The following is a 25116-nucleotide window of genomic DNA, read 5'->3' on the forward strand; positions in this document are numbered from 1 at the left end:
TGCCCATATTAATTTGTTAATATCCTATATGACTATTAAGTTTTGATTTCCAGTTTTCTTTTACTTTAACTCCTAAATCCAGTTGAGAAGTCTTCTTCCTGTGTATCACTTCATAAGTAAATGTTCATCTGGGTCCAAATAGCCACATTAGGACCTGGGATTGTAGATTACACTTTTCCATATCTCCCTTGTTAGCCAATTTGGAGAAGATGGTGAATGGGGGACATTCCAATGCTATGCTTCTCATCCCCCTCGACTAATTACAGTATCAAAGATCCCAGAGCGTAGGTCTGGAAGCAGAGGTAACAGATAATACCTTGCTTCTCATAATCACCATCCCAGAAATTTCCAAAGAAAGGAGTTTCCAAAACTCATGTCAGAAATGGGGTTTTTGGGGCCGCTAGGTGGCTCGGTGGATAGAGTACTGGCTCTGAAGTCAGGAGGACCTGAGTTCAAATCCAGCCTTAACCACTTGACACTTACTAGCTGTGTGACCCTGGGGAAGTCACTTAACCCCAATTGCCTCACCAAAAAAGAAAGAGAGAGAGAGAGAGAGAGAGAGAGAGAGAGAGAGAGAGAGAGAGAGAAAGAAAGAAAGAAATAAAGAAAGAAAGAAAGAAAGAAAGAAAGAAAGAAATAGATAAATAAAGAAAGAAGAAAGAAAGAAAGAAAGAAAGAAAGAAAGAAAGAAAAAGAAATGGGGCTTTTCCTGTACAAAAGAGAAAACTAGAAAGCCATCTTGGAAGATTCCATCCCACCCCAATCTGCAAACCAATCTGGAAGACTGAAGCAACATATCTTTCCATCCTTTCCCTTCCCATGTCCAATCTTCCTAAGGCTCTACAAAACATCCTTTAATAAACTTCACTTTGAAATGTCAATCCTGGATGGATTTTCTCCTTTTCCATTCATTGGAGTCAATGTTGTTACTATATAATTACTGATTTAGAGATGTCTTTGCTGACCAATACAGGAATTGAAATGGTTAGGAGAAATTGATCAGTTCGCCTCATTTTAAAACCCCTTGAACTTACTCATAGCACTCTCATTCAAATTATTACAACAAATGGTCCTAGTTCATTGAAGTTTTGCTGTGGAGAGGTCAGAAGCCTGTGTCACTATAGAAGATTTTTATCTCTCCTACTTGTTGGAACAGGTCCTGGAGATAATCAATTCATACCATCCCATTCTAGGCATCAGGTTTGGTGCTAAAGTCTCAGCTACAAATAGATGTCTGTCTTGGTACCCCCAGAATCAGCTCCTACCAAAAATTTTATTTCAGCTATAAATTGATACCTGTCCTGGCACCATCACTACTTCCTCCAAAGACTTTTTCCTTCCTTAGGAAAGAACAAGCTATAAAAATGATTCAGATATCTCCCCTTTTATCCCTATATTTTCCCTGCCAAGGGAGAAAAAGTTACTTCATGCCATAAAAGTCTCTTTACCCTGTACTGGGATGATCTCTCAAGAATTTTCTCAACTCCTCGCTTGGTCCTTTCTCATGATGTCTTCACCTGGCAACAGACGTGTCAGAACAAAGGATTCCTCTGATTGGCTGATTGCTTTTAGGCTGGGTTTCCCCCACTCCACTACAAACTGTGTACCCCAAACCAGAGCTCCTTCTCCCCCTTGTCTCTGTCCTCACTATTTAGAGGACGTGGTGCTGAGATTGAAGTGTGTGGCCCAAGAAGAAGATGGCCCCCAACAAAGACTTGATCCTATGGACCTTCACCCTGGCAGTCCTGCTGAGTCCCTGGGGAGCCAGGGCTATTAAAGGTGGGTGCTAACACCTCAGTAGGGTAAGGGAAGCTTTGTATACAGTAAGGAATATCCCTGGGTGGTACCTATAGCTACATCAAATCACCCTATTTGGGATTTACCTCCTTAACATTTCCTTGAAGGTAAAATCTGGCTGTAATAACCTACTAGAGACTGAAATAGCTAATCCTTTGGACGACTTTAGGTTCCCTTACTGAGGGAAAAGCAAGAGGAGAAGAGCCACGGGGGGGGGGGGGGGGTAGGGGGGAACCACAGCCACCCTTAGGTCAGGGACCCCTTTGGGAACTGAGGATAATTCAAGGCTTCTAAGAGAATTCTTATCACTTCTAGAGATTTAGAGCTTCTGAACTCTACTTGAGTCCTCAAGATTTCCTCAGAACCCATAAGAAATTATTCTGGGATTTAGAACCAGTCAGTTCAAGTCCAGGAAAGACCCTGCCCTGGTGGCTAGGGATTCCCAATTTCAATATGCTGCTGAAGCAGTATGGCACAATAGAAAGAGGATTGGATTTGGAATCAGACAACTTGAATTAGAATCCCATCTCTGCTTCTTGGTACCTGTGTGACCTTGGACAAGTCAAGTCTCTACTCTGGGAAAGTCCTCAATCTCCTTGTCTATAAAATGAAGGGGCTGGACTAACTCACTTCTGAGTCCCCCTTCAGCTCTTGATCTATGATCTTAATGATCACCCAGCACTTTGGCAACTGCTTAGGAACAGAGGAAAGGCACAATGACAGAGAAAAAGAAAGTAAAGCCAAGGGGTAGCTGCCAGAGTGATACTTTAAAAGGTCAGTGGTAGGACTGCATATATGTGACTTGTTCTTTTCTATCCCACCACATCAGGCAGGAGCACAGATCATTTTGTTCATATGGAGGTGCTGTTCTTCCACTCTAACCCAAGTTGACCCCACATAGGTCAGTTTGGGGTCGGTATTACTCAAGACCCTCTGTGTAAAAATGTATCTCCTCTGGGTATATGTGTCCATACTATAGGCCCTTAAAAAATGTTTATTTAATTGATTTTGTAGTATAGGAATTTCCCATGTTGATGTTAAAGACATTCTTCACTTGGTTATTTGGGCCTGATCCCATGACATTTATTTTTGTTTTTGTTTTTGTTTTTGTTTTTGTTTTTGTTTTGTTTTGGTGAGACAATTGGGGTTAAGTGACTTGCCCAGGGTCACACAGCTAGTAAGTGTCAAGTGCCTGAGGCCAAATTTGAACTCAGGTCCTCCTGACTCCAGGGCCAGTGCTCTATCCACTGCGCCACCTAGCTGCCCCATGACATTTAGGTATTTGTTGTTGTTCGGTTGTTACAGTCCTTTCAGCCACCCTTATTTAGGTATTATCAGCTACTAATAGTAGTGTAATTAAGTTTGCAGAGGGATTTATATTGGGGAAGCTAAGTGGTACAGAGTACTGGGACTGAAGTCAGGAAGATTCATCTTCCTGAGTACAAATCCAGCCTTTGATACTTATAAGCTGTGTGACCCTGGGCAAATCACTTAACACTATTAGCCTCTGTTTCCTCATCTGTAAATGAGCTGGGAAGGAAATGGCAAACCATTCCAATATCTTTGCAAGAAAACCCCAAATGGTGTCAAAAAGAATCAGAAAAAACTGAACAACAACAACAACCCCTATAAGGGTCTTTTAAACCTGTAGTACCTACCTACAAGTACAATTACTCCTATTTGACAGATGAGGAAACTGAGGCTCATAGAGACTGTGGTGGGATTTGAACCCCCATCAGCCTGACTCCAAGTCCAGCACACTATCCATTAAAACCATACTGCCTCTCCCAAACTTCATAAGCTTTTTTTCTAAGGAATTTCCTCATCCTACGCTTTTTGTATAACTTCCTACACTCTAATACTAAGCACCATAGTCTGCATACAAGGAGTATATAAATGCTGTTGATGCTGAAAAATTGACTGAACAATAGGGAATTCTGAAGTCAATTCAGTCAGGGTCTGAGAGCCCTGGATCTTATGTCAAAGACCCCATCGCTAAAGTCTCATTAATCAGTCCTAGGATCGATGTCCAATTACTCCTGAAGGAAACAATCTCTTCATCCCTAGCCCCACATTTCCATTGTACTTTTCTAGATGCCTGTGGGACATAGGAAACGGCCATTCAAAGGAAGGAGGAAGCTTAGCCAGCTCTGTCTCTTATTTCTCCAGCCCTCAGGGACACATACATAGTTGAAGGATTCTCTAGGCAAGTTCCCATATCACTGAAGCAGTTCCCAGGTCAATAACCACAAATATGCCCTTCTTCTTCACTTTGGGAAAAGTACCAGGTAAAGGTATCATTTACCCCATGAAACCACTGGGCAAATGCCCCATTTCATTGAGGTGGTTCTTGGCATCTGTCCTGTCAGCACAGTTAATGACATCCTCCACTGAAGGATGCTGTGGGTCACCTGGCCTAAGGCATAGTGCAGTCTCATCATCGAAAGGTCTCCACCTCAGAGAGCTGAGCTGGACCTCCTCTGAGAAGATAGGATGGAGAGTCTGGGAGAGCAGAGGGCTAGCTGAGCTCAGCTAAGGTTCTCTCACTGGGAATATAAAGGGAATTACATGCTAGGAAGAAGGATTTGGGGATTGTTGCTGCCATTTTTAGCTGTGGGGCTTCCTAATGGAGGCCAGTTCCTGGTTTGTAACTTATATGCACTACAAAAGTCTAAAGGAGTCCTCTTTGCCCTTCTCATCTCTTCTCCTTTCCATGGCTTCCACCTGTTCTCCTACTTCTCCATTCTTTTTCATAATGTAACTCATATCTCTAGTGTCCTCCCTCCTTTTCTCTCTATCTCTCCTGCCTTTCTCTTTATATGCCTATCCTTTCTTTTCTTTCTCCATTCAGGTCTCTCTCCTCTTCTTTCCCTTCAACTTACCTCACTAACCCTCACTCTTGGTGCCATACAGAGAACCACGTGATCATCCAAGCAGAGTTCTACCAGACCCATGAGCCTTCAGGAGAGTTCATGTTCGATTTTGATGGGGATGAGATTTTCCATGTGAATTTGGAAAAGAAGGAGACATTCTGGAGGCTTCCTGACTTCAGCAAATTTGCCAGTTTTGAAGCTCAGGGTGCTCTGGCCAATCTTGCTGTGGACAAAGCCAACCTGGAAATCATGATGAAACGGTCCAACAATACCCCTGACACCAATGGTACCTGCTTCACCTGTGTCCTCAGGGCAAGAGGGAAAGGGGGAGGTGGGGAGCCATAACCTCATAATACAGGCTTCTGCTCCCTCAGACTCAGTGTAAGATTTTCCCCTTAATTTAATTGTTATGGACAATTTTCATATTTACTTGATATCACTCCATGTTCTGAAAAAATGTTGAACCCTGGCAACAAGAGCCCAGTTTACGCAGATTGTACATTTGGTCAGGACTTTTATACCTTCATGTGTTGTCCCAATCTTTCATAGTATCACATAAGCCATTATACCCAATGCTAATCCATGGGAAGCTGGGCAGTCCTAGTGCCCTCCATGCCCTCATATTGGCTCTAAGTTGGTGGGAGAAGGCCAAGAACATAGGGGACGAAGTGTTGGATCAGAAGGAACAGCTCCCAGGGTCCCTAAATTCTAGCAGGCTCAGGAAAGATCTCAGTACGAAATACTCATTTTTGTTATGTATTCTCCTAGTGCCCCCTGAAGTGACTGTGTTTCCCAAGGGCCCAGTGGAGCTGGGCCAGCCCAACGTCCTTGTCTGCTTCATTGACAAATTCTCTCCTCCTGTACTTAATGTGACATGGCTTCATAATGGGCGTCCCATCACTGATGGTGTGTTCGAGACTGTCTTCCTCCCTCGCTCTGACCATGCCTTCAGAAAATTCCACTACCTCACCTTTATCCCCTCTGCCACTGATTACTATGACTGTGAGGTTGATCACTGGGGACTGGAGCAACCTGTTATCAAACACTGGGGTAAGTGCCAGACTCAATATTCCCACAAGCTGCTTCTTTCAAAGTACCCAAGGTCCCTCTGAAGGGCCCCCTAGGCTCCTTCCCAGTAGCCAATTGTCCTGACTTTTCATATTCTCACCTCCCCAAATCCAGACATTCTGCCCTACAACCCCTAACTTTCAACAAATATTTATCCAACATCCACTATGTGTTGAGGACTGAGTTCCATCATGACCAAGCCCAATTCCCCACCATTTTCACTATATCTTTGAACTGGGTCACCTTGTTCTTTGTTCCCTTCAGAACCAGAAGTACGGACTCCACTGCCAGAGACAACAGAGACCGTGGTCTGTGCCCTGGGCCTGGCCATTGGCCTGGTGGGCATCATCGCAGGCACCATCCTGATTATCAAGGGCATGCGATCAAGCAACACTTCCCGTGGTGGCCCCCGTGGACCCCTGTAAGTTGCTTTGATGGGAGGTAAAGGGAGGGAGCAGCAGGATGGGCAGAACATTGGCACACAATAGAAAATTGGTGTGTGCTTCCCTAGACTAGAACCTGGAATGAGCTCCAAGAGTACTTTTCCCTCCTTCTCTTCTGCCCTTCCCTAAACTACCCCCAGTCATATCTTCTTAGACCTTTCTCCATTCATAAATCCAAGTTATATTACTGGACTATTTGAATCCAGAATAATCCAAGAGAGGCTGCTCTGGAATAAATATCTAATGGAGAATCAATTAATAAATAAACATTTTAAAATACCTACTATGTGTCAAGCACTGTGTGAAGCACTGGGAATACTAAAATAGGCAAAAGACAATCCCTGCCCTCAAGGAGCTTTCAATCTAATGGGGAAAACAACAAGCAAACAATATATAAAAACCAAGCTATATTAGGATATAATTAACAGAGAGAAGGTACTTGAATTAAGAGGGCTTGAAGAAGAAAAGACCAGGAATGGGACAATTAGTTCAAGGCCTCTTTCCAACCCCTTGGATGGATTGGGTTCAGCATAAATTTTTCCACATGATAGCACAGGGTTCCAGAGCTTACCTAAAATCTGGAGACTATAAGGCTAGCCCAAGGGTTCTTAACCTGTCCTGTACATCATGGACCCCTTTGGCAGAGTGTCAAAGCTAAGGATCCCTTATCAGAATAATGTCTGTTACCTACATTCACCATCAAAAGAAATGCTAAATTCCAGTTGGAAGCTAGTAAAAATAAAGATGTATTTTTTCCCATCTAAGTTCATGAACACTTTGAATTCTACCCAAAGTATGCCTATCCCAAGTTAACTATAGGAAATTTTAAACCAGGCATTCTTAACCTGGGATCCAAAGACCCCCCAAAAGGTCCATGAATAGATTTCAAGAGTATGTGAACTTTGATGGGAAGAATATTTTGATATATTTCAATATATTTGGTTTCGTTTGGAGTCCCATGTATTTTATTTTATGTATTTAAAAACATTCTAAGAAGACATCCATAAGTGCTACGAGACTACCATATGGGTCTATGACATCATTACCCAAACTCAGGGGTATGCTGGTAAATGTTTAACAACCAGTTTTCAGAAAGGAAAGACACACTTTTAAATTTAATCTGCATTACTGTTATTTTCTTCATCACAATAAATTCAAGTCCAAATCTAAATTTTAATTTAAACGTTAAATCAATCACCGATTTGTAGGTATTTTGATTTCTTAGATTTAAATGCTTACAATTAAAATTTAAAAGTTAGTTCTCTGAAATCTATACCGTCTGCCTCTAGCATACCCCTGCCCTCACTGTCCTTTCTCTGAAGTAACCTATTTGTTCTCTTGGGTCATTAGAGCATTAGGAACTTAGCTACGGGATAAAAGATGAGAAAGAATTAATGTGACATTGTGGGGTGAAAGAACCCGGTAAAAGAATCTTGATAGCCCTGAGCTCAGGGTCCATAATTCACTCTGTGTTCCTCCAACTGCAGGTGATAACTTTTCTATGAGATGAAAATAACCAGAAGATCCCAGCTCCTGACTTGGCCTCCCAACCCAGCTTTCCTGTGCTGCCCATTTCAGCTTCTCTTCTGGGTATTTGTTTTTCACCAGTTCCTCTGAGGGACTCATACCAGTGACTCTTCCAACTCTTTTCCCCCTTAAAAACCCATAACTCCACTTGAGGGTCGAACTTTTACACCAACCCCCTCACCCACCCACCCCCACACACTCCCACTGCCACCTCCACATCCACATCCCCCACAACGTGCCCTCCTCCCCACCACCCCTGAACTCTCTACCCCTATCATCTTGCTTAGTTTTCCCCCTACCCCAATTAAAGGAACAAGGTACAGTGAAAAGAGTACTTTGAAGTCAGATGGATGTGTGTCCAAATTCTACCTGACACTTATTACCTGTGTGACCTGGGGAAAGTCATTCAACCTCTCAGGGCCTCATTTTCCTCATTTGTAAAATAAGGAGACTGTACTATATGATCCTTAAAAATCCCTTCTACCAAGGGCAGCTAGGTGGCGCAGTGGATAGAGCACCGGCCCTGGAGTCAGAAGTACCTGAGTTCAAATCCGGCCTCAGACACTTAATACTTACTAGCTGTGTGACCCTGGGCAAGTCACTTAACCCCAATTGCCTCACTTAAAAAAAAAAATCCCTTCCACCTCGAAATCTCTTATATTATGAATTTATATCTCCACTTCCGTGCTCTGCCCTGCCTGCCAACCCTTCCCTTGTTCTTCCGTAATCTTGAAAATATAGCAGACTCTAGGGAATTGTTTCTCATCTGTACCTAATTAGCTTCTCTCCCCATTGAGGTGAGGGGGGACCCAAGGCCCCACTTTGATTGTCCTCCAGTTCCTATCACTGCTGCCCATTCAACATTCTGGAAACTATTCCAAAACAAATAAATGCCTGGGCACATCAGTGTTAGAATCTCTTTTGTCTGATTCCTTATTGCTAAAGCATTGTCAAAAAACTACAAGGGAAGGATTGATGTTCTAGGGAAATTTGGGCTTGTACTGATGATTAGGCCTGAGAAGCCCCTACAAGTCTGGCCCAACCTGATCAAGAGGACCTGGGGTGAAGGTGGGGCTGGCATTGGGTGGGTTCTAGTTTCATGTCATCCCTGCCTCCTGTGTGAAAGCTCCTGCCCCCAAATCACCTTTTTTTGACAGTCAGCCAATTATGAATATTTTTTATGATGATGTTAGTGGTGGGTATGGGATCAAGCTCAGTTCTGGTACTTTAGGTGGGTGGTTCAGGTGAGCTGGACAGGAGAGCGCCAGAATTGAGTAAAATGGAGTAGAAGAACCGACATGCAGAGAACACAGAACAAAGGATCAGGATGCCTGAATTCTTCTGTTGACCCTCACTGTCTGTCAACCTCTCCAGATCTCATTCCCTCCTCTTTAAAATAAAGATCTTTACAGGAACTTCCAGCACTGCCAGTCTATCATTCTAGGCTTTTTATTTTTTCACCCAAGAAGAGACAAAGCAGGAGAACCTGGGGATAACCTGGTAGCTTTGAGACAGTGAGAAGGAGATCACTCTCCCTTCCTAGACTGAACAGCTATAGTTCTTCTATTAGAAAACCTAGGAAATGTATGCAGATACAGTTTATGGGAAACTGCTAAGCATATCAAATAACTTCCTGAGGGGTCATATTACAAGAATACATTTCCATGGTGTTTTTAAGGTACTCAAAACACTGTGAATACATTTTTCTCATTTGGTCCCTAAAATAATCCCATGAGATAAGATCCAAACTTGTTGATTCCCAGAGGAGCCTCCAATACTTCATTCCTTCACCTTGAGAAGAAAATACTGCAGTTACCTGAATTGGACACATCTAGGGAGATCCGTGAAGGCCAGTAAACCAGGGGATGATGGGATTTGCTGCTTGTCATCATTGTCAGCATCCAGAAGCACCTACTGAGCCTTATTTTCCTCTGTCCTGCTGGGACCATTGCTGCTTTGGAGTCATGGGGGATAACAGAATTTGCATCTATAGACCAGAGTTAAAAAATCTCAGAATTAGGAGAAACTTTAGAGATCATCTAACCTGGCCCCAAGCAAAAATTCTTGGATTAATCCATGGAAAGGGAGATTATTTAATTCTCTGCCCTAGGGGCAAATGTCCCTAGAGCTGCAGCCAGAGATTTAAGATCAGACCATAGAGTAAAAGAAAGTGTTCAAACAATCTCAAACTCACTCTCCCCTTCCTGTTTTTGTAGAAAAGGCAATATGTATCCATTCTCAGAGTCAGCTTCCTGTGCCCTATACAGTGCTCAGCTTTAATATTATTTTATTTTAATTGGATTTGTTTGCAAGAGGGTGTAATTCTTCTTCTTTTTTTTTTTTTTGCAGGGCAATGAGGGTTAAGTGACTTGCCCAGGGTCACACAGCTAGTAAGTGTCAAGTGTCTGAGGCTGGATTTGAACTCAGGTCCTCCTGAATCCAGGGCTGGTGTTTTATCCACTGCACCACCTAGCTGCCCCAGTGCTCAGCTTTAAAGAAGGAAGAAGAAAAAAAAATTTTTAAATAAAAAATTGGGGCAGCTAGGTGGCGCAGTGGATAAAGCACCAGCCCTGGATTCAGGAAGACCTGAGTTCAAAAATCTGACCTCAGACACTTGACACTTACTAGCTGTGTGACCCTGGGCAAGTCACTTAACCCTCTTTGCCCCGAAAATAAATAAATAAATACATAAATAAATAAAATAACAAACAAATGAATGAATGAACATATGAACAAATAAATCGCTTAGCAAATAAATGGACAAATAAATAGATGAATGAATAAACAATCAAACAAATAAATAGATAAATGAATTAATAAATAAATATATAAATGAATGAATAAATAGGAAAAAAAAACAAGGAAGGATCATTCTTTTCTTCTTTCTCCTCCATTGTGCTGCAAGCCCTACAGGAAAAGATTGGACCTTCCTGAAATTGCTACTCTAAACCAGAGTGCTAGAACCACTGCTCATTTCCACATGAGGGAAAAGGAACCAGAAATGAAACCAAAAACACAACCCCTGAAATATAATGCTTTCTTAAGGCAAAGGGGTGGGGCTCTTCTACCTAGGAAAAATGTGGAAATATATCTATACTTAATAAGAACTAATATTTACAAGCACTTTAAGGCTTTCAAAGCCCTTCTCATGTATTAATTTGGGCCTCACAATCACCCTTGTGAGGCAGATTGCAATTATCTACCTTTTACAAATAAGGAAACCAAGGCTGAAAGAAATCAAGTGACTTGCCCAGGACAAACAGCTAGTAAGCATCTGAGGCAGGATTGGAAGTAGGTTTTCCTAACTCCAGATCCAATGCTCTATGTTGCCATCTGGCTGCCTCTTAGGTCTTAACTGTCAAGCAGTGTGATTTAGTTGATGGATAGAGGAGGTAGTACTCCAGCCCCTTGCTTCTTAAACTGTGGGTTGGGATCAGGTAACTGAATGTAGGGGTCATGAAAAAGTTGGCAACAGTAAAAGGTTATGTATACCTGTTTTATACACATAAAAATTTCTCCAACTGAAAGGGGTCTCGAGTGGAAAAAGTTTAAGAAGCTCTATTCTCAGAAGTGTAATTTACGTCACCCAGGAAGGTGATACCTATCCTCATATATCTCCCAGGCCTATGGCCTTGAATTCTTCAGAAGAGTCATTCTACTTACCCGGAGAAAATCACCAAGTGTCAACACAATTACCCATTAATACCTCTAGAAGATCCAGGTGTTTTTGGTTTTTGCTTTTAGCTGGCTGTTCTCTTATAAATGGAAATGGGACATAAAGCATATAAGTCTGAATGGGGAAAGGGGGAGGTAAAGAACTGGGGCATGTGGACAGAGTAGGGCATGATGGTAGTAGGACCTGGGGAATCGGTATCATGATAACATTTGAGGGGAGGTTCAAATAAAACTTTGAAAGAGAAGATCTTGAAATGACCAACTAGATCAAAAGTAAATGATTACAGGGCAGCTAGGTGGTATAGTGGATAAAGCACCAGCCTTGGATTCGGACGGACCTGAGTTCAAAAATCCTACCTCAGACATTTGACACTGTCATTGCCCCTCAAAAAAAACCAAAGTCAATGATTACTCACATTTTCTTTTTGTTATAATAAGGATCCTGATCAGACATTTATTAATTCCTTATTGTTGTACTTGTTCAATCATTTCTGATTCTTCATGATCCCATTTGGGTTTGCTTGTTTTGTTTTGTTTTTAGCAAAGATACTGAATGGTTTGCTATTTTTTTCCAGTTCATTTTACAGATGAGGCAAACAGGATTAAGTAACTTGCCCGAGGTCACACAGCTAGTAAGTATCTAAGGTCATATTTGAACTCAGGTCTTCCTTACTCCAGGCCCAGCCCTCTAGTCACTCTGCCACCTAACTATCCAATTACTTATTAAAACTTGTATAATCACAGACCTGGCAAAGGCTTTAGAAATCTAACTCCCTCATTTCACACTTGTTGAAACAGAACCCTAGAAGGGAGAAGTGAATTGCTTAAGGTCATACAGCACTTTGCCAAGGTATTGACTAATCAGTTTAGACCTTGACCATTCTCTGAATTCTTCTTTGTAGTAGGAGATAGACAAGAAAAAGGAGCTAAATATTTAGCTATGAATATAGCTACTGATATCATCATAAAATAATGACAATAATAGCTAATATTTATTTGAAATTTACAAAGTGCTTTAAGCATGTTTTCATTTGAGCCTCACAGCAACCTTTTGAGATAGATTGTAAAAAATTAAGTGACTTAGCAACATCACTCAGCTGATAAGTGTTAGAAGTAAGAATTCAACCCTGGTTTCTCACTAGACATCATTTAGTTGATGTTTATAATTCTCCATCGACAATCCAGAAGCATTTGTTATGGGGGAAGGAGATATGGTGGATTTTTCCTGGTTGGAAATATATCTATATCTATATCTATACAGGTATGCATGTACGTATATATATATGTATATATACATACATATATACATATATATATATACACACACATATATATATATATATATAATGTTTTAAAATTTAGGGGGCAGCTAGGTGGCACAGTAGATAAAGCACCAGCCCTGGATTCAGGAGGACGTGAGTTCAAATCCTGCCTCAGACACTTGACACTTACTAGCTGTGTGACCTTGGGCAAGTCACTGAACCCTCACTGCCCCCCAAAAAACAAACAAAAAACCCAAAATAAAAAACAAACAACAAAAAAATTTTAACCAGATATTTATTAGGTGCCTACTCATTGTCAGTCCCTGTACCAGATGGTAAGGACAAAGGAAACGAAGATAAGAGAAAAACGTGAGACTAGATCTTGCCTTCTATTCATAGGTGGTATAACTCTAAGGTTATTAGCTGAGGGTAACAAAAATGGGTGAAGTTCAGCAATTTGCCCAAGAGCAAAGAGCTGGTATACAACAGAGCTGTCATTTGAACCCAGTTCTTCTAACTCCAAATCTAGTGCTCTTTTCATTCCACCAGTGTCTCTAATATAAACAACACATAGATGCACACGGAGGGGGAAGTTGGGGAGGAAGTCGTCTTTTCTTGCTTCATTAGCCACAGAGTTCCCAAGACTCTTTTTTTTTTTTTGAGGGGTTAGCAGAAGGGAGAAGCACCCAAAAAGTCCTTGCAGTAGCATTTTCATTTGGTAACTGATGATGTTGCACATCTTTGGCTCCTGATTGGTCAATACGGTCTCTGAACCATTAGAGATTGGAAAGTCCCTGATCAGAGAAACTGTAAAGCTGGAACCAAGGTTCTGGCAGTCGTCAGCGCCTCCCCTTGTGACTTTGTATTTATCACGCAGAGAATCTGTAATGATTTGTTTTTGTGCACGTTGAAATGCCTTTCACCCCAGCACGTAGCCGGGCACATAGTTGGCATTTAATAAATATTTGTTATTGAAAACAAAATATTAACCCTGCTTAAAGGTTCAATAGCTCTCTCTCTTGTTCCATTTTTTTTCTGATGTTCCTTGTCTACTTCTTTACAATGAGGACATATCCTCTTGAGAGCCAACTTTTTAAACCCACGAATGTCGCTACATCGTGTTTCCCGAGCTTCATCCTCAAATCTTTTTCTCATTGAAGACAATTATTTTCTGATTCATCTCCCCTGCTCTTTGACATGATAGGAATGTTGGGGGAGAAGGAAGGTGATTAATAGTGTGAGTATAAAGGAACATGGATTTTAGAATCATTGAAGGCTTAATGTGCAAGAGACCTCTGAGTTCATGTTGTGCATGTAAAATTACAAAGTTAGATAAAAGAAATGAAGCAAAATATTTTCAATTAAAATAGAAATTAATTTTAGGAGAAAAAAGTGGAAAAGAATAAATAGTTTAAAACAGAAGGTAGAGGGGCAGCTAGGTGGCACAGTGGATAAAGGATGGGCCCTGGATTCAGGAAGACCTGAGTTCAAATCCGACCTCAGACACTTGACACCTACTTACTAGCTGTGTGACCCTGGGCAAGTCACTTAACCCCAACTGCCTCACCAAAACAAAGCAAAATAAAATAAAACAAACAAACAAACAACAGAAGGTAGAAATCCTTACACAAGCAGTGGGGTGCCGGACAAACAGAATGGAACAAGGAGAACTAAATGAATTGAGAAGACAAGAAGAAATATTAGAAGAGAGTCAAAAGATTGAAAAATAAAAGAAAATGGAAGGTATGAACTATCAAAGTCAACTGACAAGGAATATAAGAAAAGGAAATAGAATTTAAGAATAAGAAAACTCCTTGAAAACAAAGTTGGACACCCAAAAGAAAAGTGTCCAGATCTGTGAGAAATAGGGAACAAAGTGAATATATAAAGAATTCAGTGATTACCTTATAAAAATAACCTCAAACTGAAAATGGAGATAGGGGACTTGTGTGTGGGGGACTCTTAATAGAATAAAGGAATTTCAAGTGTTCCTGATAAAAAGACAAGAACTAAGGGGTGAAAAGGCTTTAAAAAGCAAATACAAGAGTCAAAAGAAACCCAAAAAGCTAAATACATTTAAGCGCTAGGAATAGACGCAATGATGATTACAAAGATTAAGAATGAAAAATATTAATGTATAATTAATGGCAATAAAATAAATGAAGTTATTAGGTATAATTTCACTAAATTAAATGCCAGTACAACTGATGATCTAAATTATATGGATGACTATTTATAAAAAATATAAAGTACTTATATTAACACAAGAAAAAGAGGACTTTATCCAATCTTTAAAAAAAGAAATTGAATAAGCCACAAATGGACTCCCAAAGAATAGTGCTGGATATTAAGAAAATATACTTATATGAAGAAATCCAGGAATAAAAGAAAAGAAACATTATGGCAAATATTTGAGTGAGGATCAATAGAAGAAAAACAGAAACACTGTTCTTTTTTTGATACAGTGTATGCATTTAGCAAACCACCTGGAAAGGAGGAATTAGATTATAAACCTGCCGCAGAGGAGTGAAATTGTATTGATATGGTCATGGGTGATAGAGCTGTAGTTAAATTAAGGAAGACCAGAGTTCAAACCCCACCTCTGAAAGTTACTGGTTATATGATAATGGGCAAGTCCCTTAATAATTCTGAGCCTCAGTTTTATCATCTTTAAAATGGGGATAATAATACAGGGAGTCCCAAAGATCTTAGTGTTTTAGGCTTACTTAAGTAAATAGTACTGTATATGCAGTGCTTACTTCAATGGGTTGTCATATCAGTCAGTGAATAAACAATTATTAAACATCTATTTTTAAACACTGTGCTTTTAAGCTCTGGATACAAAAAGAGGCAAAAAAGCCAGTCCCTACCCTTAAGATCACCATCTAATGGAGCTGGCAACAAGAAAACCAATATTCACAAATGAGCCATATACAGGTTAAATAGGAAATAATTAAGAGAGGGAAGGTGCTAGAATTAAGAGGTGTTGGGAAAGGCTTCCTATAGAAGAATAAATTTTAGTTGTGACTTAAATGAAGCCAGGGGAACAAGTAGATGGAGATGGAGAAAGAGATCATTCCAGATATGGGGAACAGTGAAAAAAAATGCCCAGAGACAAGAGAGGGAGTGTCCTATTCACTAAACAGCCAAGAGAACAGTGTCACTGGATCAAAAAATACATGGTGGGCAGGGGAGACAAGATGGTGGGAAAAGGCAGTGACTTGCCTGAGCTCTCCCCAAGACCCCTCCAAATACCTTCTAATAATGCAATAAGAATTCCTGGAGCAGCTGAACCCACAAAAGGACAGGTTGAAATCATTCTCCAACTAAAGACAACTTAAAAGTTCAGCAAGAAAGATCTGTTGTACCAGGGTGAGTGGAGGGCAGCCCAATTCAGGCCCAGCCCCGCCCATATCAAACCAGGAGGAGGCCTCAGGAGCCTCTGAATCAGCAGCAGAACTCAGCCCACAGATGGTAAGGGGGTGGGACAACTCCCAAGGAGATCACAGGGGTCTCTTTGGTAGCACCGAGGCAGGACTCTGTTGTTTTGCCCATACTCAGAGCCAGGTCACAGCCTCAGGTGGTGGTCCCAGGACAGGCAGGAGCACAAGCACACAAGAGCTTGCAGCCATAGTGGAGCAGGCTTCATAGCTCCAGGGCAGAAAAGCAGGCCTGTGGTTGCTTGCAGACCAGAGCATAAGCCAGGAGAGTAGTAAATATACTTCTCCTTAAATCATACCATCTTGGAAGAACTAAGGTCTTACAAATTCCTAGAAGTATCTCTGAAAACAGATGCTCAAACCCCCTGAAGCTTGGGACAGTGTGCCCTCTACCCTGGAAGCAGTGCTCCCCTTTAACAAAGAGTTAAAAGTCAAGAAATAGGCTGGGAAAATGAGCAAACAAAAAGTACATAGTGGAGAGTAAGGTATAAGAAGACTGGAAATGTAGAAGGGAATGGAATAGGAAGGGCTTTGAATACCAAACAGAACAAGGCCATGACATAGACTTGCACTTTAGGAAAATTACTTTGGGAGCTGAATGGAGGATGGATTGCAGTAGGGATAGATGTGAGGCAGGCAGATCCACCAGTCGGTTATTTATTTATTTATTGAATTTATGCTCTTGGTTTTTTTTTTTAAATAAATTTATTATTTACTTTTAACATAAATTTTTTAAAGATTTTGAGTTCCAAATTCTCTCCCTTCCTCCTGCCCCTCCCCTATCCATTGAGAAGGTCATCAATGTGATATCACTTATATATGTGAAATCATGTAAAACATATTTCCATATTAGCTGTGTTGCAAAAAGGAAAGCAAGAAAAATAAAGAAAGTGAAAAAATAATGCTTCAATCTACCTTTAGATTTCATCAATTCTCTCTCTGGGGATGGATAGCATCTTTCATCATGAGTCCTTCAGAATTGTCTTAAATCACTGTATTGGTTAGAGAAGCCAAGTCTTCCACAGTTGATCATCATTACAATACTGCTGTTACTATATATATATATATGTTGTCCTGGTCCTGTTCATTTCACTTTGTATCAGTTCATATAAGTATTTCCAGGTTTTTCTGCAATCATTCTCTTCATCATCTCTCATAGCACAATAGTATTCCATCACAATCATATACCACAACTTGTTCAACCATCCCTTCAGTTTCCAATTCTTTACATCATAAAAAGACCTGCTATAAATATTTTTGTACATGTAAATCATATACATACAAAGTTTTCTTTGACCTCTTTGGGATACAGACCTAGTTGTAATATTGCTGAGTTAAAGGTTATACCCTTTAGGCATAGTTTCAAATTATTCTCCAGAATAGTTCACAACTTTACCAACAGTACATTAGTGTCTCAATTTTCCCAACCCCGTCCCCACCCAGCATTTGTCATTTTCATTTTCTATTATTTAGCCAATCTCCAGTAGGCTATTACAATAGTTCAAGCATGAGGGAATTAGAGCCTGCACCAGCATGGTGGCACTGTCAGAGGAAAGAAGGGGGCATACTCTAGAGCTATTGCAAAGGTGAAATCAACAGACCTTGACAACGGATTTGTAAGGGGTAAAATTCTAGCTATACTGTCTAAAATATCTAATGAGTGATCACCAATAAATTATAAGCTTTAGCAAGAGTTAGACTTTTAAGCATTTATTAAGGAGAATAAGAATTTGGTAAAGGGAGAGAGAAAGGCCTGATTCATCTATCTATTAAAGGGAGAGAGCATTCCTAGCTCCGCTCTCCGCCAGAGTCCACAGGAAAGAGCGAGAGTCAAAGCACCAGCCTCCCCCTTCCTCCTCCCATAAGCAAACATCACTTCCTGACACCAAAGAAAAGACGCATGGTCTTGCCCTCAGAGACCTTCTCCTCATGGTGGAGCTTTCCTACAGTAAGTCTCCAGCAGGTGGTGTCATTCTAATCATTACAGATTGAATATGAGGGTGAGAGAAAGTGACTAGTCGGGGCAGCTAGGTGGCATAGTGGATAGAGCACCGGCCCTGGATTCAGGAGGACCTGAGTTCAAATCCGGCCTCAGACACTTAACAATTACTAGCTGTGTGACCCTAGGCAAGTTGCTTAACCCCAATTGCCTCACCAAAAAAAAAAAAAAAAAGAAAGAAAGTGACTAGTCAAGAATGATTCCTAGGTTGTTTGCCTGGCTGACTTGGAAGATGGTGTTGTCCTTTACAGTAATAAAGAAGCTAGAAATGGAGAAGGGTTGGGGGAAAGATAATGAATTTTGTTTTGGATATATTGAGTTTAAGATGTCTACCAGACATCCAGTTCTAAATGTTTGAAAGGCAGTTAGAGATGCAAAACTGGAGGTCAGCAGAGGGGCTAGGCCAGGATATATGGACGTGAGGACTATCAGAATAGAGGTGTTAATTAAATACATGGGATCTGATAATATCACCAAGTGAAATAGTATAAAGGATGAAGAGAAGAGGGCCCAGGACTGAACTCTGTGGACACCTATGATTAAAGGGTGGGAACTGAGGAGGATCCATCAAAGGAAACTGAGGAGTAATCTGATAGGTAGGAGGAAAAGCAGGAGAGACAGGTGTCCTGAAAACCTAGAGATAAGAGAGGATCAAGGAGGGAGAAAATGAAGATAACAAAAAGGTCCAAGTAAGTAGCTGTATTAAAATGAATAAATAGCTGTATAAGGTGATAGAAAGTGAATAAATGGATATGAAGTGAAGCATGGTTTAGGAGTCAGCTAGATATAAAGACCTAAATAAATTTTCACCTACTGAGTACACAGTACAAATAGCTTAGGCCCAGGGGAGGAGGTTAATTTTCCCCAGGGACCTAGCTTGGCTTTTCCACAAGGTGCAAAGTGTGGGTCTAAGTGAGGGAAAGTGAGCAGAAGTAGGGTAGATGGTGGGATGTCCTGGTGATGTTGACTAAATCGACTTTGGGATGAGATGAGATGGGAAATATGATATGGGGCCAGCTAGAAATAAAAGACTAACTAAATAATACAGCAGAAAGTCAAGGAGGCTGAGAATTGAGAATATGGTCTTGAACTGGTTACCTTGGAGATAAATGTTTCAGTTGAGTGGTGAGAATGGGAACCAAATTCCAAGGGGTTAGGGTATAGGTACAGCGAAGAGGCCCTCAAAAAAAAATGTAACAGGAGTCTGGCTGAATCTTCCTGAAGCCAAGCTATTTTTCCAAGCTAATCACAGCAGGAGTTGAACCTGAACTGAGAAGACAGTTGAGCAGAAGAGAAAAATCTCCAAAGGAGAAAATGACCTAGATTTCTTTGTCTGGCAAGTCCTTTTTCAAGTCTGATTACAATTTTGGGGGGTTTTTTTGGTGAGGCAACTGGGGTTAAGTGACTTGCCCAGGATCACACAGCTAGTAAGTGTCAAGTGTCTGAGGTCAGATTTGAACTCAGGTCCTCCTGAATCCAGGGCCAGTGCTCTATCCACTGTGCCACCTAGCTGCCCCCTGATTGTAATTCTTACTGTGATAATAGTCCATTCCTCAGGACACTCCCTCTTGGCTTATCCTGGTATCTGTCCTCTGGATTCTAAAGATAAAGGACAAAAGCCAGTATGATAAATAGCCAGGAGCAAAGAATCAATGATTGAATATATTTAGGAGAAAAGGTTGTATGAATCCTTCATCCTCTCCTTAATAACTATCTCCATCATCCACTAGAAAAGAGGTAGGAAGTAGTGTCACTTGTCTATAGCAGACAGAGCTGATGTGGAGGTTTTTCTGATCTGTTTAGTCATAGAACAGTTAGGAGAAGCCCCAGGTCATGGAACATGACAATCTCAAGAAGCCTCCCTGATGTCATAGAAAAAGTGTTTGTGAAACCCCCACCTCCAGTACTTAATGCCCAAATTTTTATCACCAGTAAAATGGAGATAACCATACCTACAGTATCAACATTAAAAAGCTGTCCTAAGGACTGAATAAGATGTTGTATGTAAAGTATCATATAAATGTATTACACAAATGAATGCTTTTATGTTTGTGACTAATAAAATCTAACAAGTCAGTCAGTCAATAAACATTTATTAAATGCCTACTATGTACCATACTATGCCAAGCATAAGAGATACAAAGAAAAGCAAAAGACAGTCTCTTCCCTCAAGGAGCTCACAGTCTAATCAGGGAGACAGCATGAAAACGACCATGTATAAACAAGCTATAAACAGGATAAATTGGAAATAATCAAGAGAGGGATTCCTGAAATGAGAAGTAGTGAGGAAAGGAGTCTTATCTTTCACTGTTTCCATGAAGCTTATCATTGATATAGGGGGTCTGTGCTGGATAAATTCCACTAAATGGCTTGTGGAAAGGGAAAGGTGGAGGAAAGCTCATGCTTAGACCTGCCATCAATCATAAATCTTTTATTCTGCTCTTGAATGAGGTAGAGATGTATAGAATTGGAAGGAGTGAGGAGCACCTAGTAAAAGCCCCCATGCATCCCACAGAAGCATGAACATCACTGAACTTTGCAGATGAATCTGCATATACCTGTGTGATTTTACTCCTTGTCTCATCCCAGCCCACTTTTCTCAGACTGTCCCCTGAGCCATATTTCTTTGACTATTGGGTTCCATGCAGCAATATACCTAGTCTCTGTCAAAGATAAATAAACAGAGGCATTATCTTTCAGTTGTGAGAAGGAGCTTCTGAGTTTCCAGACGGGGAAGGGGGTAGATTACAGAAGAGGTGTGGGGGAAGTTGTGGAGAAACTATCTAATCATGTCTTACAGGCCTTACCCTCCAGCCAGTGAGAAATTCAGGGATGGATAGCATCATCTATCTCCAGCAGAGGGAACCACTGAGACCGTCCAAACATCATTTCTGGCTTCAGTGTTTAGAAAAGAGAGGGAGAATAAAATGCTTGGGGCAGATGACTTGGGGAGAGAGGTAAAGAAGGAAAATATGGGGGTCTAGAAAGCACTGAGCTGTTCTAGGAAGAATCTGGAGTTGTGAAGAATCAGGAGCTCCATAGGTATGTGTAGAGAGATCTGATCTATAGATGGAACTAGGGAGAGGGAGAAATGGGTGCCGAATCCCTGGGTTCCACTGGAAGAACCCTGGCCAGAGTCCAAGGAAAGGATGTGGTAGTAACACTTGCATCTCCCTGTTGACCAGTTGCCATGGCTTGTGGTTGGGAGATGAGAAGTGAAAGATGGAAGAGTCCATGTTCAGACCTGCCCGTCACCAAAATGATGGAGCTAGCAGCTAAGCATCAACACCAGCATCAGCGTCAGCATAAGCGTCAAACATTTACTTGGTGAGGGTTTTCAGTGAGTCAGTGAGTCAAGGTCATTTGCCATTTTGGGGACTAAGGTAGAAGAAAATCAAAACCTGAAGGGGAAATAGGAAAATTAGTCAAGGCCATGAGATCATCTCCCAGTGATGTATCTAGGGCATATCATGCCTAGGAATAGCTTCCCCAGTGAAGGGTACTGGGGGTAGTTTCAGATGCACCCCTGAACTGGATTCCAGCCAAGAGTATGCTGGTAAATTTTAACAACCAGCTCTCTGAAAAAAATAATTACAAGACACGCTTTTAATTTTAATCTGCATTATTAACATGTTCTCCATTATTTTCTTAAGTCTACAGAATCAACAAAACAATAAATCAAATCTTGATTTGTAGCATTTACCAATTTTCAAGATGTAAATACTCACATTGAAAATTTAACAATGGTGTGGTATATGAATGTAATGGAATACTATTGTGTTGTAAGAAATGATGAGCAGGCAGATTTCAGAGAAACATGGAAGGACTTGCATGAACTGATGATGAGTGAGACGAGCAGAACCAAGAGAACATTGTACATAGTATCAACAACATTGGGTATTGATCAACTGTGATAGACTTGATTCTTCTCAGCAATACAATGGTCCAAGATAGTTCCAAAGGACTCATGATGGAAAATACTCTCTAAATCCAGAAAGAAAAAGAACTGTTGAATCTGGATGCAGATTGAACCATACTATTTCTTTTGTTGTTGTTGTTGTTGTTGTTTTTCTTTTTTGAGGTTTTTCCTTTTTGCTCTGATTCTTCTCTCATAACATGACTAATGCCAGAATGTTTAAGGGAGAAAAATTTGAAATTAGAAATCTTATAAAAACAAATGTTGAAAACTAAAACAAAACAAAAATATATGGTACTTGTCTTAACTTTGAAAAAAAAAAATAGATCCTGTCCTCAAGGAATTTATGTTCTGTTGGAGATAAATTTTATATATATATATTATGTAAACAGTAAGTTCAAGATAATTTGAGGATGGAGAGACCACCAAGTAGATAGCAAACAAAATTTGGCACCTGAGCTGAGCCTTGAAGGAAAGTATAATTATTCTAAGGAGTGGAGTATATTTCAGTAATGAGGAATAACATATACAAAGGCTTGGAGGTAGGAAATAATATAACAAGTCATAGAAACAGCAAGCAGGTCAATTTGCTAGAATATAAAATGGATAAAGAGGAAGTAATTTGAAATAAGTCTGAGCAGGTAGCTTGGAGCCAGATTGTGAAGAGCTTTCCATACCAAATCGAAAAGTTGCATTTTGCCTTACAAGTAATAAGGAGTCTAAGCCCTTCTATTTACGAGCTGTACGACTTTAGATAAGTCATTTTCCTTCTCTGAGTCTGTTTCTTCTAAGTAAAATGGGAATTAATAACACTAATTCTTGCCAACTTCATAGAAACAGTATTAGGAGAGAATGAAATCATGTGAGAAAAGCACTTTGTAAACCACAAGGCACTTTGTTTTTTGTTTTTTGTTTTTTTGTTTTTGTGAGGCAATTGGGGTTAAGTGACTTGCCCAGGGTCACACAGCTAGTAAGTGTGTAAAGTGTCTGAAGCCAGATTTGAACTCAGGTCCTCCTGAATCCAGGGTCAGTGCTCTATCCACTGCACCACATAGCTGCCCCCCACAAGGCACTTTAAAAAGGTAAAGTATCATTCTACTCATTATAACTGCCTCTCTTTAAGGATTTAGCTTCCTTATAAACTTTATAAAGCAGACCCAGGGCTGGTTAGAGCAGAATATGTCAGAAACTGAAGTGGGAGGAATGTTGAAGAAAATGCTTGATGTACCTCCTGGGAACTTCAGTTTTCTTAAATAGGGGAGACAGCAAAAGGTTCTTCCAATAACTCTTTAACCCAGTTACTAGTGAAGTAATAGGGATTCTAGCTGATGATTGGTCAGTACAACCCTTCTGTAATCAAAGATGGAAAAGCCCTGGATGATCAAAGATGTATGACATGGGAATGGAGAACTTGTGACAACAGCCCAGGTTTAAGGGAATGAATGGAAGGGTAATGACTCAAGGTACTAGGAATTTTTCCCTGTTTTTGTCCTTCATTCAGTGGCTTTCCCATCTTGTTTCCTGATGTAGTGCCATAGCTCTCTGATATACAGGATTTGTTCTTTTTTGTAATCTCCAACATCAATCACCTAGAACTCCAGTCCTACTTCTGTTCTCACTGCACCCTCACCCCCAATAAATTTTCTTTGGAGTAAAGCTCATCTCCTCCCTTCTCTGGGAACACCCCTGTCCTTCTGTTCTCATCCCCTATCTAGAAAGGGAATATTCATCAGATTTTGGCCATCACTTAGGTTCATTCATTAAAATTGCTATTGATGGTGAATAAAGCTTGGGACAATTTTAGGTTATGGTCTCAAAGTCCTTCTACCCTTACCCCATGAAGAATTTAGTGTCAGTCATCAGTCATCAGAGATGACAGAATCAAATTCTGCCTCAGAGTTGTTCCTCATCTGAGAGGAAACACATGTTAGAGAAATGAGGTTGGGGAAGGGAGTTCAGCAGAAATGTGACTGATAATTTTTCTACCTGGGGTAAAAACATCGGGGGGGGGGGGGGAGACAGGGAACAGTGGGATGTAATAAAGGGAGAAAAGCCTGGCCATTCCACATAGAGCCTAGCCCATAACCAGGATAGAGATGCCATAGCTGTGGAAACATGATGGAAAAAGGCAAGGAGTCTAGTGAGGCTAAAGAGTGATACTATGTGGTGAATGTCTGTGGAAAACCCTGAGGTACAAAGATGGCAACCTAGCAGAAAAAGCACCCCTTGATGTCATGGTCTGGGGAAAAGCTCCAGTTGCCCCACCCTAGTTACATCTATGGGATCCAAGAATCAAAGAAAAGAATAGGAAGCAGTCTCCCTTCCGCAATGCAAAAGGAAAGAACATACTGGTCAGAAAGGATTATACCACAAGTTTCCCAGTGGTCTGGAAAACTCCCACATAAGATCATAAATTTAGAACTGGAAGGAACCTTAAAGGTCATCTAACTCAATATCTTAATTTTATACATGAGGCAGCTGAGTCCCAAAGAGGTCAATGACTTGTCCAAGGTCACACAGGTATGAAAGAGCAGAACTTTGAAAACAAGTCTTTTAGTTCCAAATCTCTTGTTCTTTCTTTGGTACCAGCTGCTTCTTATCAGTCTTACTTGCCTTCTCTTAGTTCTCTCTGATCTCAAGTTTACTCCAACCTCTTCAAGTTAAGCCTTTTAAAAATATCTCTAAGGGGCAGCTAGATGGAGCAGTGAATAGAGCACCAGCCCTGGAGTCAGGAGTACCTGAGTTCAAATCTGGCCTCAGACACGTAACACTTACTAGCTGTGTGACCCTGGGCAAGTCACTTAACCCCAATTGCCTCACTAAAAAACAAAACAAAAATAAAAATATCTCTAAGATCTACTTTAGCTCAAACACTCCATCCAATTTAACATGTATTAAGTACTTACTGTGTGCAGAAGACTACATTCTGGAGCTTAGTAGATGACTGTGGCACATATACAAATACAGCTGTAGGGCAAAATGATGTATAATAATGTATCCAAGATGTGTCAATAAAGTGCTATATGAATTCTAAAAAGAGGGAGGGTCAGAGAAGGTTTCCTGGGGGAGGTGATATTTGAACTCTGTTTTAAAGGATGGGCAGGGGGATGATCAAC

At 40.7% G+C, this 25116-nt stretch overlaps 1 protein-coding gene across 2 annotated transcripts; it reads left to right on the forward strand.

Moving 5' to 3' along the window:
* Positions 1 to 1603: 1603 nt before the first annotated feature.
* On the forward strand, positions 1604 to 8620 carry LOC122755941 (HLA class II histocompatibility antigen, DR alpha chain-like). Of its 2 annotated transcripts, XM_044004905.1 has the most exons (5): positions 1604 to 1779; positions 4711 to 4956; positions 5439 to 5720; positions 6003 to 6159; positions 7669 to 8620. In XM_044004905.1, the coding sequence occupies exons 1-5, from the start codon at positions 1698 to 1700 to the stop codon at positions 7670 to 7672; spliced, it is 771 nt and encodes a 256-aa protein (XP_043860840.1). In that variant the 5' UTR covers positions 1604 to 1697; the 3' UTR covers positions 7673 to 8620. The 2 variants fall into 2 exon arrangements, with proteins under 2 accessions (XP_043860840.1, XP_043860841.1); XM_044004906.1 differs by lacking the exon at positions 7669 to 8620 and having other exon boundaries at positions 6003 to 6163.
* Positions 8621 to 25116: the final 16496 nt, after the last annotated feature.

The sequence above is a fragment of the Dromiciops gliroides genome, chromosome 4 (assembly GCF_019393635.1).
Source record: "Dromiciops gliroides isolate mDroGli1 chromosome 4, mDroGli1.pri, whole genome shotgun sequence".
NCBI lineage: Eukaryota > Metazoa > Chordata > Mammalia > Microbiotheria > Microbiotheriidae > Dromiciops > Dromiciops gliroides.